At 40.9% G+C, this 15,984-nt stretch overlaps 1 protein-coding gene across 2 annotated transcripts in view; it reads right to left on the bottom strand.

Moving 5' to 3' along the window:
- PDCD6IP (programmed cell death 6 interacting protein) overlaps positions 1-15,040 on the bottom strand; it is a 51,344-nt gene extending 36,304 nt beyond the window's left edge. The window contains exons 1-4 of one of the 2 annotated variants that reach the window (XM_019537958.1): positions 14,695-15,040; positions 5,182-5,236; positions 2,410-2,479; positions 921-1,048 (exon numbers count right to left, since the gene is read on the bottom strand). In XM_019537958.1, the coding sequence (XP_019393503.1) occupies positions 921-1,048; positions 2,410-2,479; positions 5,182-5,236; positions 14,695-14,900 (459 nt within the window). In that variant the 5' untranslated portion in view covers positions 14,901-15,040. The remainder of the gene's footprint in view (positions 1-920; positions 1,049-2,409; positions 2,480-5,181; positions 5,237-14,694) is intronic. The other variant, XM_019537965.1, reaches the window with a different exon arrangement.
- Between the last annotated feature and the right edge of the window lie 944 nt (positions 15,041-15,984).

The following is a 15,984-nucleotide window of genomic DNA, read 5'->3' as shown; positions in this document are numbered from 1 at the left end:
TTTGTGCCCTGAGCCCTGCCGCAGCTGCCCTGGGAGCGGAGAAACGCCATATGCATCCTGCCACCAGGCAGGCAGGGACCACAGGTCAGTCCAGTAGTGGGACGCATGCGGTGTCACAGCATTCCCAGGGCAGCTGCAGCAGGGCTTGGGGTGCAAAGCCCAGTGTGCAGCGGCACCAGCCTCCGCCCCGCGCACAGATCAGGGGGCACATGCCCCCGGGCCTCCGCTGCAGTGAGTACAGTGGCGAGAGCCCCCCACATGTCCCTGGACAAGCCACCCAGGCTTCAATCCTCCCATCCCCTGGCCCTGCCAGGACCCCACCTGGCAGAAGAAGGTGCAGCAGGGTGCAACCAGGTGTCATCATCAACTGTTACAGCAGTGTCGGCCAAATCAGTATTTGGAAAGAATACCTGAAGTGTCCTGTATCAATAAATGCAAGCCCTCAAAAATAATATAGGCAAGTGAATTTTGGATGATGGTGGGAACTTGGCACAACACCCAGATTTTAGCAGCTGAAAAATGTAACTGATCCAAATAAAAGCTTTTAAAAGGAATTACCAGAAACACAAGCCACAGTCCAACAACTGTAGACAAACTGCTTGTCCAACCTGTAAAGATGACTTACAATATTTCTCAATCGTGGTATTCCATCATTTTTTAAAGCAATAAGTATCAAGGAAGGACAGTTACTCAGCAGAGATCTCAGCATCAAAAAAAGCACTCACATCTACAGGTTAAAATAGCAGAGGTTTATTTGGGGTTCTGAATTTCTATTTAGCACTCCAGCATGCAATTGGAAGGCCATGTTTTTAATTTTTCCATAACTGAAGAGTCATATATTTGTCTGTAGTGAGATTGCTTAATTTTAGTGAACAGCAGGTTTCATGTATTTACTTGTGTTTGTACTAAGACCTTCATACCTGATAATATTTAGCAGCAGCTTTCAGTCCTTCATCATTATCCAGATTCTGTTCTGCTGCAATCTGGCTAGCTAATGCTCCACAGTTGAACAGAACACAGGTCTTCTCATATCCCAGACTTGCCAGGGCTGGAATCAAAACCCAGTTAACAAACCATAGTGAAATATACTAAAGAACTACACTCTCCTAGAGATAGTAAGGTTTACATTTATACAAGATGGTTATTGTCTATATTTGAAGACCACAGGTAGTCTCAAACAAGAGGCTAAAACAACAATTGTACTGAATTTCTGAAACACCAACCCCACTCTGATCTTACAGGCTAAATGTAGTTCTCAAAAATCAGGATTATCCAGGGGAAACTGGATCTTAAAACATCCTTTAGTGCAGCACTTTTCAAACCTTCATGAATTAGGATTGTCACTTTCTTGATACAAATACATGTCAGATAATGCTGGTTCCACCACATACTGTATAACACCTACTGAAAATGACGATTCATGCAATAGGTTATACAGATTTTCCTCGTGCTATCTTCTCTTTCATGCTTTAACCGCTGAAATAACTGACAACGTTGACATTTAGGATACCATCATTACCAGAGGTAAAACCTACTAAAAATATATGGAGCAGTTCATGTCCTGGAGCTACTGTTTCAGGTTTCCTGCAAACTGAGGCAGATATCTACACAGCAGTAATGTAGACTTTAAGCAGTTATAGTTGCAAGAAAAATTGAGAACATAAAGACCCATTGAAATGACAGCTACCACTTTGAAAAAGCGAATTTTGTCGAAACTCCAATCCTCTGTATTCATTCTCAGCCCTAAAGGATAAACCTCACAATTTAGGAGACACTTACCCCCAAATAATCAAGGACTAGTACCTATGAATAACCCCAGAAAATTATAGGTTTATAATTTCTTTCTACAGAAAGGCAGTTTCATTATGCAGCTACATTTATTCAGTGGACCTGTATTTTATATTAATTCATAATTTTAGCAGTACTTATCAAGCACCAACTATTATGCAGTACGTGGCCAACCAGGGAAACAGACAGAAAATTTAGTTTAGGTTTAATTTACATAGTTTCTTTAGTTACTTGTCATTATTATCTCTCTCATCGACTTAATTTTCAAGTTTTCCAGCAACAAAAATTTTCCCTCACTCTACTGTAACACTCAGATGAAATCAATAGTGTTTAAAATTAACACAAAAGGAGAAAAAAATGAGACCAGTAAGTTTCAGAAATGGAAATGTGAAAAGCCTAAAACTAGTTAAGGCTTTGCAAATGTACCCTCATTTGTTAAAAGTTTATCTAAATTTATCTTAAATTACATAGGCCCCAGCAAATGCCCACTGAATAGAACAGTAAGACTCCCACTAATTCTACCAAGTCATATTAGGCTTATCATCATTAAGTTTATGACTCTTTTTCAGAATTCAGTATTACAAGGATTAAGCATTTTATTTTTATTAAAAAGTTACCTACCAAGTTTGACAGATCCTCCAAAGAGTGACCCTTTATCAAAGGCATCTTTCCACGTAAAGGTGACACAGATCTGCAATTGAGGAAGGAAAAAACAGTTTAAGGTTAATATCTGCATCTCTATGCTGCCTTATTTTTAAACTATCTTCCATCATACACCTATACGGGTCTGGTATTAATATCTTCATTAATGATTAGGACAATGGGATCAAGTGCACACTTAGCAAATTTGCAGATGACACCTGGCTGAGTAGAGCTGCAGATACTCTGGAGAGTGAGGTTAGGATCAAGAATGACTTGGATTGTGGAACATTTTTCTAGTCTATCAGATGAGATTCAACATAGATAAGTATGAAGTCCTGCACTAGGAACAGAATAACTGCATGCACTAATACAGACTGGGTTATAACCGGTTAGGCTGCAGTACTGCGGAAAAGTACCTGGGGGTTACAAGGGACCATAAACTGAATATGAGGCAACAGTGTGCTCATGTTGCAAACAAATGCCAACCTAGGAATCTTAAGCAAGCAAAAGAGCTCCTCATCTTCTGTGTCAAGTTACACTTACCACATTTCCTTTTTCCTCTCCTACCTTAAATCTGAGCTTACTCAAAATCCTTCAATAAGCACGATGCAGAGTGTGTTGCAATAGATTTTACACCCTTCCTCACACTTTGGATACAGAAGCTTAATCATGAAAGGACAGAAGCTGCCTTAAGAAACTTTAACCCAGTAAATAATTCTCAACCTCCATAGGCTCAAAGCATCCTTCGGAGAATACCAGCTCTCAGCTTTCACTTGTTTTCTGACTTACCTGGGATTTCAAAATCTCTGGGTTTATCTTTAAATCATGTGTGTGTCTTTGCACACCTAACAGTGCTAATATTGAACAGCACACTTAAAACAATGTCACCTTAAAAGGAATTGTGATGGCTTGTAGCTGCTTTGTAAGAAATAAATGCATCTTAACGAAGATTTGAATACTGTCCATTTGATGCATGTGTATAGAAAGTTAATTCAAAAGCAGGGGCTTCTACCGAGCTGCACACAAAGAGACGGCAAGTACTTGAGTACTTCTGGACACAACGTAAACAATCTACTTTTGAAATTCTACCCTGCAAAGCTGGTTTTAGGCTTCTTATGCCTCTCTGGACCAGTCTGTCTCCAAGGTGCCACCCTGTATTGCCTTTTGCCTGATTTCAGACTAACATGATTGACTGACTTGTTTCATTGACGTTAACATGGATGTTTGGGTCACTATTCTCTAAATCTAACAAAAAGAAGGTTCTCTAATCCAGAAAGTAGTCTAAAATTGAGGTTTATCATGGGATTCTACTCCAGGAAAGAGCAAGGCACAAACCTTAGTCTTAAGGAGGGGGCAGATGCAGGGACGCCCAAAAAGGGTTCCAATACTCAGCTATTCTTGTAAGCATGACGAGAACTTTGGTACAAGCATACAAGATCTTTGACAGTTTTTCACTCTCAGAAAGGGTTAGTAAAGGCTGCCTATTCTATATTATCCTACAGGAAAAATGGAAGGGATTATGAACTTTGTTTTTGGGTAAGAAACTGTTAAAGTAAATTCAGATAGTTTCCAATTTTTCAGGGTATCAACATTTACAGATAACCACAATAAGTTTTACAAGCATAATCCTGAAGGTGCAGTTCCAGGCTAAGTTTTGGTGCAGCTATATACAGAGCTATGTTTTTTTATTAAACTATCCTGACTTGAAACACCAGAAGATCTTCCACTGACATCTCAACTTCACCATCACTGAACTATAGATTAAGCAACTGTCCTCATAGAAAAAAGCCTGAAGTGTTTGGTTTCTTGAGGCCCCCTCTACATGTTACAGGTATTAAGCAATTAACTGGTTAAATGTGCATTTACCTAGAAACCAGCTACATGTATAAAGTAGCTATCACACAACAAAAAACTCCAACCAGCTATAAAATTAGATCTCAAAAATGTGTACTAATTTTACAGCTGGCTGTTACTGAGCTTTAAATCGGCATGCATAGCAGGGTACCCCTGCAGCTAGGAGCCAGGTCAGCTGACCTCCAGCTCTGCAGTCCAAACCATGGGGACACCCCATGGACCCCTGGGGCAGGAGGATTAAGATTCCCCTTCCCCAGGAGTGCATGAAACCCCTGGGGTAGAAGGATAGCTGTAGGGACAATCTCCCACCAACCCAGGGGGAGCATGGGGCGTGTGGGGGGGAGGAGGAACTGTCCCTGGTGTGTGCGAGGCTCCTAACTTCAGGAGCTTGCCTTTTGCCAGCACAGGGGAGCCCAGGATTGAGCTCCCCCTGCGCCAGCAATAAAGCGCAATGGGATCTAATGCACAATCCCACAATCATGCTTCCTGCCATGCACGTGTAGAGGAGACCTAACAAACAGACTTTGTAAAACAGACTGTTGTTCTTGATAAACAGAAAGGCTACAGAAGAATACTATAGCAAAGCAAGTGCTGCTGTTTCTGATGGACTAGACCACGGTGACCTTTAAGCAACTCGCAACTTTTCCAAGTTTGCATTCTGACTTCTATAAAATGAGAGCAGTAGATTAACAAAGGCTGTATACCCATAATCTCATATAGGCAATGAACAGAAATTAGGAAAATGAAGCTCAAAGATTTAAATGTCTAGCTTCAGAAAAGCACTGTTGCATGGATTAGATATAGATCTAAATTTAAGAAAAAAATCCCAGGTCCCACAACTTTCACCATCCTAATCCAATAATACATGTGAAATCACTTCAACATATCATACCTTACCTGATTTTCAGAAAATGGAAACTTTGGCTCTATGGAACACAGCTGATCATAGTACCTAAAGCAAAGAAAAAGAAACAGCTATGAGGTAAAACAGATTTAGAGTTCTGTCAGCTTTGCTCATACTGATGGAGGGCACAGGAGGGGGCAAGGGGTAAAAGAAAGGTTTCCCCCACATATATCCTAGGACTCCCTGATAACGCTGAAAAATTCCTCCAGCGATCTGGGTAACCTACTATACCTCGACTGCAGGGGACCACAGCAGTACGTGATGCTCACAGTGGGGTCCTGCCTATGTGCACCCAAATCTATTAACACAGAGGCTGGAGGAGAAATAGTGCTAAGTGAGGTTGAACCATCCCACTACCCAAACAATGAGACCAAGAGAGAACTGGAAGCAAATACAAATAGCCATGGAGAAATAAATTTTCTCTGAGCATCTATAATCAAAATGTGTTAGTTAAATGACTGTTTGCTAACATCTACCACAATGTCAGCTCAAAAAAAACCCAGCTCATCTCCACCCAAATTTCTTTTTACTTGTAATCTGTCTTTACACCAAGAGGCAGACCATTGTCAAACAAATATCATTCAGTTTGTTTCCCTTCAAACTTCATGAACACTAGTTAAAGCAAGTCACTACAAAGCTTGACATAAAGCAGATTAAAATTTTAGAAACCTATATTTGTATAAATTGTTCTATCCAACTTACAAGCATTTAAGTCTTTTTGAGTCTATTGTAAAAGTTTGCACTTCTGTAGCACGTAATTATCCCATAGGTGGCTTTCCAAAGATCTATTTAAATAAGACAGTTAGGAAAAGAGACCCACAAATTTTGGAGTTAGGTGGGCAACACTGAACAAAAATAAGAGACAAACAGGGTATAACTTCAGAAGCTTAGGGTACAGCAGTCTTAAAACTTGAGGAATTTCAATCTACATAAATATAGCCAAAAATCTGAAAGTGGAACACAACTCTGTGCAAGGTCATGCTGGCATATAAACAGAGTGATCCCTGACTGCCATTTTATAAAGGGTTTAACACTATTCCAGCAGCTTTTACAGATTAATAGTCAGAGAATAAATTATGCAGGAACCCCAATACCAGAAAGGCAAAATAGAATTCTACAGAAGTCAAGAATAGAGTGAAAATTACGGGGAATTACTGAAAGCAGAAATTTTAAATGTCCGCTTAAAACTATGAATTGGTACACTACCTGATTTTTACCCTCTGTACTTTAATTCTAAACATCTCTTCTGCAAAAGAGCTTTTACTCATTCACATTTCAACCATAATTATACTGAGTTTTCTAATCTCACTCAAATCAAAGCTGTTTTTCAATGCAACCAAAAATATATATAAAAAAACCTTTTCTTTACTCGAAATCCAACCATCTATTCTTGCAACACTTCCAAAGGAGCTCCTCTATAGATTAGTAAAGATTAAAGAAAACCACTCTACCCAACAGACTCCATGCTCAGTCTAGAAGATCCCATTAAGCATCCTGTGATGCTTAGTTTCAGTTCTCAAACTGTGGATTTGTGTCTTGAGAGATAACATCCTTGTTAACACCAGTAAACAGATGAGAGATAACAGACCTGATTACCCACCCATCAGTCCTATTGTCTCTCTGCAAGTTTGTGTACCCAGACTGCAAAGTTTCAAAAAGATAAATTATTATAGGATTGTTGGGGGTGGAGTAGATATGGACAAGGAGGAAGAATCTAAAGATAAATGCAAGGCGCCTGGGGAAGTAGAAACAAAAGAGAAACGTTTTAAGCAGAATATTCCAGAAGCCTTAAGGGATATGTTTCTGAGTACAGCCTCTCCACTGATTTGAGATGTAGTGACAGAATGGTATGGTAGAAGGAAAAACCTATCATGGTTTCCCTTACTGGTCCTTGCAGGCTTACTAGGCCACAAAAGAGCCCCTGTTTGGGAATATTTTAATGAAGTTCCTCATTACAACAAAGAAATGCAAGGCCTGTTGCCCAAATGAAATATCATCATGAGAAGTGCTCTCTCTCAGGAGAAGGAAGCTGCTTTGAAGATGATGAATGTAACATGTCTGAACATGCAGGATCTCCAGGTTATTAAATTTTCTCATTTCATACTTCTTTCTTAAGAACTGCCTGTCTTTCCTGTCCATATCTTTTGGGTGGACTTCTGAACTAGCTGAATTCTCATTAAAATGTTTGAGCAAAACTATACTTGTTGCTTTATCGAACTATTATATTTTTAATGCAGTTGTGAAATTGTAAAAGGAAGATTATTTGATATCACTTCTAAAGTAATGCTGACTGCAATATGTAATACTAAATGAGAAGTACTATAGTCAATGCATCAACTTCTTTTCTTCAAAAAGATCCATCCTCAACATATAGGATTCTGACTATCCATTTTCAACATTATCATGACTGTCTAGTTTCAGAGTTATCTGCTAATGGTAACACAGTTCCAGTCAAATGTATGTCACATAGTAAGTACATCACTTGTAGTAAAAAGGGGAAAAAAAAAATCTCAATTATCCAGAAACAACCACAGATGCACGTTTGTAATAAGAACCAACAGATTACAGCAAGAGGTAACTGATGAAAAAAAATTCTCAGTTTGTTTATGCAATAAACTCTCCTTTCTCTAATGGTTGAGAACACACACTTCATTGATATGGTTCAGTCATTATGACCAGAATACAGTCCACCTGAGAGAGCAGATATAGCAGGCAAATTACTGGATAAAGTATATGACAAAGTAATTGAACAGTGTGCAAAAAGTCTCGAGGGAAAAATTGTTAACCTGAATCTTGATGGGTAGAGCAATGTCCACAATGATCCAGTAATATGTGCTTGTGTGAAAACACAAGAAAGGACTTCTTGTGTTTACAGAAACTATTGATACAACAGGAAATGCACACACGGCAGAATACTTATAAGAAATAGCAGTAAAAGTTATAACAGGTTGTGAAAAAAAAATTAAAATGTCTAGTATGCAGCTTTGTCACAGACAGATGAGAAGAAATCTCAAAGATGAGAAGAAATCTAAGTAAAGACTGTCCCAAGCTAATAACATATGGTTGCAGACCTCACTTGAAGCACCTCTTAGCCAAACACTTCAATGCTCCAGAAATAAAGGCTAATGTTGCTGAAACTGCAAAATACTTCCATAACAACCACTTTGCCACAGCTGCTCTGAAGAAAGCAGGAGGAACCAAACTAACTCTCCCACAAGACATGCAATGGCACTCAGCAGTGGACTGTTTTGAACAATATATTATGAGAACTAGCCTAATCTGATGCTAATTTATGAACACAACTGACAAAACAGGTGGAACTGTCATAGCCAAAGTTCTCAACACTGGGCTAAAGAGAAATGTAAATGTATGCTGACTATCCTGCAGCCTATTTCTCTAGCCTTGAACAAAGTGCAGGGAAATCACTGTTTCACTGCTGATGCTGTTGAAATCTGGAAAGAACTGTGTGAGACCTTGAAATGAGAAGTATGCAGTGACTGAGTTTTAAATTACAGGTATTAAAAAAAACAAATGGATCAAGCACTATCTCCAGCTCGTTTTCTCGCCAATATTCTCAATACTCAGTACCAGGGTCAATCCTTAACTGCTGAAGAGGAGGAGTTGGCTATGACATGGGCATCCAGCAATCATCCCTCCATAATATCTACTGTAGTTGATTTCAAGGCTAAGGGGGTTATTCAAGAAATACATGTTTGCTGATGAAGTTTTAAAGGAAGTCACACCAGTGAACTGGTGGAAGTCACTTAAGCACCTGGATCCAGAGACTACTGAAGTGATACGGCTTTTAACAGCCGTAAATTCTTCTGTAGGTGTAGAAAGAATATTTTCTTCCTTTGGATTAATTCATTCTAAATCAAGAAATTGCTTGGGAACTGAAAAAGCAGGAAAGCTTGTTTTTCTTTGCCAGTCTATGAATAAAATGGAAGAGGCAGGTGAAGACTGAGTTTGCTGCATAAACCAGTATTTTAAATTTTTCATGTTGACCTGGATGAAATAAATTTATTTAATTTTTCTTAAAAAAAAAACCAAAAAAACAAAAAAAACACATTTCACATTTATAACTAAAAGAGTTAAAATTCAAAAACACATAGGCTTGTTTTGTTAAAATAATTATACATGTTGGTTGTTGAAGAAAAATACCCCAAATGCTTGTTGTTTTAGTTAAATAAAACAATGTAAATATCTGTTGTTTTTAGTAGCAGTTATTGTCATCTTCTTAAGACAGTGTGGCAAAAAGATATCCTTCAAATATTCATGATTAATCTAGTGAATTGGAAATAGTTCACTTCCCAAAGACTTCACAAGTATCTACTTCAATTAGCTTTGGTAAATAAAATAACCAAATCATAATTCAGTTTTCTGAGGTAGCTGCAAAATTAATCTGAAAAAATATCAAAACAAATCACTGCCTTAAAATGTATAGCGTGTACCTTTCAAAAAATAAAACCTACCTTTACCTCCAAGTTGTAAATAATATGTATTAATGTTATATCAAACAACAAGAATGCACTTTTCATAGAAAATAATGATTAAAATTGAGGCTTCCTGCCTTAAATCATGATTTAAATTGATTTGATTTAAATCAAATCCACTCTGGGACTAAAACCTTCAAGTCTGAAACTTCAGGAAAAAAAGGAAGGGAATTTCAGTTCTAAAATGTAATTTTTTTTTAAAACCACACCCAAATATTTGCAATTCAGTTATTTCTAGCGAAACCTTTCTACCCTAACTACAGATTCAAACCGATGCCTCAATCCTGGTCTTCCAATAAGATCAGGGGAATCAGGAGCTAGCAATTTTAAATATTAAAAACACAAGTAGGTCGCGTGTTTTCACATGTATGTACACACTGCATTTTACAGAAAGCTCAAGACTTTTTCCCCCCTAATCTACATAAACAAAGAATTGAAATGTTTTTTGAAGTTACAGTTATATGCCACATTCCATAAAGCCCAGCAGCAGGACAGCACTGACCTGGTGGAATTTATGGGAAAGTTTCTGCACACTGCTTATCTATCTTATGCCCCATTGCCAACAATGCTGAAAAGTTAAAACAGTAATGCCATTTTTATAAACTAAACAAAGCTTAGAAGTAGGCAGAAATGCTATTCAGTGAAGTCACGTTAATCATAATTTCTTCTAAAAGAATTAAATACATCAAAACACCCTCCAATGGAAGTTCTTGCTTAAATGCTCTAACATCAGTGAACCATACGTTTTCATGAGCTGTTCTGACCACCACTTTTCCACATAATGGACTTTCCAACTAATTAATTTCTTCCCTGAAATGACTACAAGTTAGTAAAGGTTTAAGAATACAACCTGCAGCACGCATTTTCTTCTGAGAAGCATTTAATATAATACGAAATGCTAGACAGCTGGTAATGTGATTAAATGGGATTAAGTTTTCCCTTCTTCCATTGACACAGTCTACAGAATTTAAATCAGATATTATAGCCTCTAAAACAGGGGCGGGCAATTATTTCAGGCAGAGGGGCCACTTACTGAGTTTTGGCAAGCCATCAAGGGCCAAACGACAGGCAGCCATGGGCAGATAAATATACATTTTCTAAATTTTTTAGGAACCCTGCAGGCCAGATAGAACGGCCTGGCGGGCCGTATCTGGCCCACAGGCCACATTTTGCCCGTCCCTGCTCTAAAAAATGAGAAGAGTACTTAGCTGTGTGCTAGCCTGAAGTCAGGCAAAAGGCAAGGTAGATTTGCACCTTATCAACTAACTAAATCAGGAGGGGCATACATAAGTTTTCCTAAACAGTGGTTTGCTTCGTCAGATGCTGTGAAGGGAGTGCAAGAAGAGCTTCTAAATAGAAAGCAGTGAAATCACCATTTAGAAATTCTGCTTCCTGCAGTCCGGTCATAGCATCTGATGAAGTAACCTGCTGCTTATGAAAGCTGATGCACCAGTGATTGAATAAGTCTCAAACACACCCAAAAACATGTTTGCAAATTAATCATGCACTATGGCAATGCACATTACAAAAAACCTATAATAAAAATACTCAACTCTGCTTAAAATCCTCACTTACTTCATTTACAAACTAACTTTGGTAAAGCACATTTCAGGCACAGTAAGTATAGATTTAAACTTTACCACCTTATGACATAATACAGGGGGGGGGGGTGTCAAACTCGTACAGCCCCATGGGCTAGACAAGTCACGCTAGGTGGCCAGTCCACAAGCCACACTGGGCTGCTGACCACCAACCCCCACCTACCGAATCCAGTATCCACTGTATCCGCTTTCTGGGGAATGCATCTCATCAGCTAATCTGGGACATGCACCAAACTGGCACCTATTCGGAGTGGCCAAAATCACAGAGAAACAGGAATGGTAGGAATCTCCAGAAGCCATCTAGTGAAAATCCCCTGCCTCAAGCAGGGTCATCCCTATCCAAACCACAATATACAAATCCACTCTCTAGACCACGGGTGGGAAATTATTTCAGGCAGAGGGCCACTTACTGAGTTCTGGCAAGCCATTGAGGGCCGGTCGCATGACAGGCAGCCAGGGGCAGATAAATATTAATTTTCTAAATTTTCTAGGGGTCCTGTGAGCCGGATAGAATGCATCTGGCCTGTGGGCTGCATTTTGCCCACCCCTGCTCTAGACTCTTGACCATACTACAGTGAATCCTGACCCTATACAAGACATAACAATTTAGCCTGTCAGAGGTAAAGCAGGGGGAACACAACAGTCAATGTCCTGCTGTTGTAACAATTGTTAATATATGCTCAAGAGATCCAAGGACAAGGGCCAAGGACCAAACCTCCCCACTACAGAGAAAAGCAAAAACCTGCAAAGTCCGTGCCAGTCTCACCATGGGGTAAAATTCCTTTCCGACTCCAAATACAGCAATTGGCTTGACCCTGAGCAGAGGGGCAAGACCCTCTAGCCACAAGCCTTGGTTGCAGCCAAACTCCAATGCTTCCAAGACTATAAAAAAGAATCCTGACATATGTAGAGGTAAGGGGGATAGTGGGGAAATTCCCTCCCACCCCATGCAGCACCTGCCAAGTGCAGAAGCAAAGAAATGGGCACCTCATGCAGCATAGTTCTGGACTGGCTGGGGCGGGCACCATGTGCAATGATGTCCTAGACTAGCTGGAGCATGTGATGAATGCAGCATGCACCCCAGATGGACCAGAGCCTCTGCATCCCGGACCCTGCACACAGGGGTTGTCTGGCACGCACCACATGAGTCAACTATGAAACTGAGGGGCAGCACTGGGAGTAAAATCAGAGTACTCTGCAAGCTATATCTGGCTTGCAAGCCATGTCTTTGACACCCCTGACAAAAAACACAGTTAGTAATTGAAGGCAAAAATCTCTATTGATCAGTACAAATGCCCACTAGAAATAGTCCAAATATATTTAATATAGAATTTATTTAATAAGAAAGAGAAAGTTTGTGCTTTTTAGTCAAAATGTAGAAAAATTTCAATGAGCTCTATTACCCATAAACTCAGCTTTATGAACATGCACTTAAGCCAGCTACATAAACAATCCTTTACTTTCTGGTTTAATTGCAAAAATGATTATTGTGAATAACTTTCTTCTTCAAAACATAAAACAAATAACTGTCAAGAGTGGGACAATGTCATTATTTAATAATGAATCACTATTTTCAAAAGAATGAGGCATCATTCTCACTACAACACATTCTGAGCCAACACACCACCAGAACTCCTACAACATAGAGCAAAGAGAATTCTGAATTCATGACTGAAGTGTTTTATATCCCATTACTTCAACAAACCAGCTAACCAGCACACTTAAACTACCACATCTGGACCAAGCAAGCAGGCAATTAAATAAGTCATTAAGTAGGGAAACAACATTAAAAGCCATACAGTTTGATGCAGTAATTTATTTCTAGTCCCTTGCCACACTTCATCACTTTTTGATCTCTGAAGTTCCTCTGAACTCTGAAATTCCACAGCTTACACTAATCTACCTTATCCTTCAGAGTTCTGTCACTCATGTAGACAGCTTACACTACTTATTTAAGAAGCTTGCTAACATACAAAACAGGGCTTCTATAAATGTTTGCTGTGTAAAGGTGATCATTAAATATGCTGGCATAACCATAGCCCCAAACACAGTTATAAATATATTGCTTTCTTCACAAACAGTTTTCAGTCTCTAACTTCAGTAGGATTACTCATGGGCACAGACATAGCCAATTAAATATTTGCAGAAAACATTTTAGGAATAGTTTCCTAAAGCTCTTACTTTTGTTTTAAGAAACAAGATGCTCAGATGTTACAAATCTACTGCACATTTCAGACAGCAACCTGGAAATAGGTCAGTTCAGTATCAAAGAACTTTATGTATAAGCCAGATAAGAAGTGTAGGGCACAAAGATGATGTGTTGAACAGGCGTGGGTTCAACATTGAAAAAGTCTTGTTGTAAGCCACTTTGAAGAGTTTCTTAATTAACTCCTTAATCATCTTCCTGTAATGATCAGGTAGCTTAAGTTGCTCTCCTAATTTTCAAAGCAACTTCCTGTTTAGAAGATCTAGGGGGAATTGGAACATGGGCCATTTGTCACATGAGCAAAAAAACGGGTAATATGCTGAGGTTCTTCCTGTGATATAACAAAGACTGTAACTGATTATGGCCTCTCACCCAGTCGAGGAGGAATGCAGTCACAAAGCACAAGTGCCAGTAAGCGTGATGTCACTTCCTAATCAGAGCTCACAGGACATGGGGAAACCTATAGTCAGTTCTGTGGGGATGACGAAAGCTGGGAGTGCTCACTTGGGGGAAGGAGTGGGTTAGCTCCCCAGGCAGCTCACTCCTGCTGCTCTGTAGGACCAACGCCTTTCTCCTGCCCCCTCTCCCAGCTGGCAGAGGTGGCCTCCTCCCTCAGGTGGCTCCTGCCATGGAGCCAACTCCTGTTCCTAGAGCACACAGGGTTTTTGGCAAAAGGGACCTAAGGGTGGGGTTCGTCACAAATCAACAGGCAGACAAGGCTCTTTGGAGGAATGTGATACCTTTGACTAGACCAACTAAATCAACAGGCAGCCCAAAGTTGCAGGGAGAACAAGGAGGGGGAGCAACACAACAAGACAGCCACGAAGCTGGGGAGCTATACAACACCATCTTCACAACAAATGATGCAGCAGGCCACGGCCTATGGAAGCTCTTGCCCCTTGAAACCAGTCAACCTCCGAAGTGTCACCTGGCCCCTTTTGCTGAAAGCAGGAAGGGGGATGGAAAGGAGGGGCCAGCACTGAGGGGGGCCACCATGCACCCCACAACAGTGAAAAGGAACCAGCAGGAACACACTGCACTAGGGAGGCTGTTGGGAACACCACTGAGGACGCCACAGCGAACAGCCTCCTAGGACAGAACCAGCAGGGAGCCCTTGTCCCACCCCGCAGAACCAGCGAGGAGCCCCGCCCCCTCCCCAACGGCCGGCCAAGGCCTAGCGCCGGGCCCCGCCCCTCCCCTGCTGACCTCATAAGCGTCTCGAGAGAGCTCTCGTGTTTGTCGAGCGAGCGGCCGAGCGCGCTCTTGCGCAGCTTGTTGAGTTCGTCGGCGGCGCGGCAGTGCTCGGCCTGCGCCTCACCGGCCGGGTACGTCTGCTGGATGAACTTGCATAGCGGCTTGGCCAGGTCTACCTCCGACGCCTTCTTCAGCTGCACCGAGATGAAGTTCGTCATGGCTGCTCCCTGCAGCAGCACCCCAGCACCACCCTCCCCCCCGGCGGCACTGCTCGGTGGTCTCCTCCGAACGTTCGCAGCCGAACACTCCTGCCCGCACTTCCGGGATCCGCTGGCGCGCTGACCTCAACGCGTCACACGACCTCCCCCGCTCTGGCCCCGCCCCCCGGAACGTCATCGCCCGCGCCCTGCTTTCTCCTGCCCAGCCCCCACCCCGCCTCAGGCAGGGCGCCTGGGATGAGGTGGCAAGGCAGCCTCAGTTCCCAGAAGATAAGGTCCCAATATAACACCAACCAATAATTAATGATAACTATAATATATTGTTTATATTAAAATATAACGTATTATTTATATTAAAATAAGTATCATCATCGCTATTAATTCTATAGCAATAACAACAAAAATGATCAATCATGATAGTAAAACCTGAGTGCTAGCATGACTGGCAGCCCTCCCCCACCCCCAGTGGCTATTAAAAAAAGGGAGAGGTGCTCTCAGGGGTGTAGGTTGTAGCCGTGTTGGTCTAAGCCAGGACGTAGGCAGACAAGGTTCTTTAGATAAATCTGATCCCTTTTATTAAGCCAACTCAAATAGTTGGGAAAAAAAATTTGCACCTTGAGAGGTGATCTCAAGAGCTCAAGTTTGGAACCAGCTCAACGTTTATGGAAACCCAAGTTCCTCCTTCCATCAAAATCTCACAAGCGCACACAAATGTGTCCATCCTCTGTGGAAACCCAGTCTCTCCATTGCATTTGCTAGATGAGGCATGGCCTAGGCCCCTGTTACACATTACATTGATTATACAATTTCTTGGTGAATCATCCAATAAATTTCAACCAGGCACACGTGCAAAGTAAGTATTGCACAACTAACTGGTCAATCCTGCAATTTAGATTGGCCACATGTGCAAAGCAATTATCACACCATAAAAATGACACTGCCTAGAAAAAGAGCCAACCAGCTACAAAGTTAGTGCTTGGAAATGTGTAACAAGGCAACAGAGTGAATATATCTTGCTTGTGAACCAAATGCAAGCTGGTTGGTTAATTCTCACGCCCTTGTTCTCCCCGTGCCATCCTCTATG

The sequence above is a fragment of the Crocodylus porosus genome, unplaced genomic scaffold (assembly GCF_001723895.1).
Source record: "Crocodylus porosus isolate Cpor-Errol unplaced genomic scaffold, CroPor_comp1, whole genome shotgun sequence".
NCBI lineage: Eukaryota > Metazoa > Chordata > Crocodylia > Crocodylidae > Crocodylus > Crocodylus porosus.
This window is presented reverse-complemented; position numbering and strand designations above follow the sequence as displayed.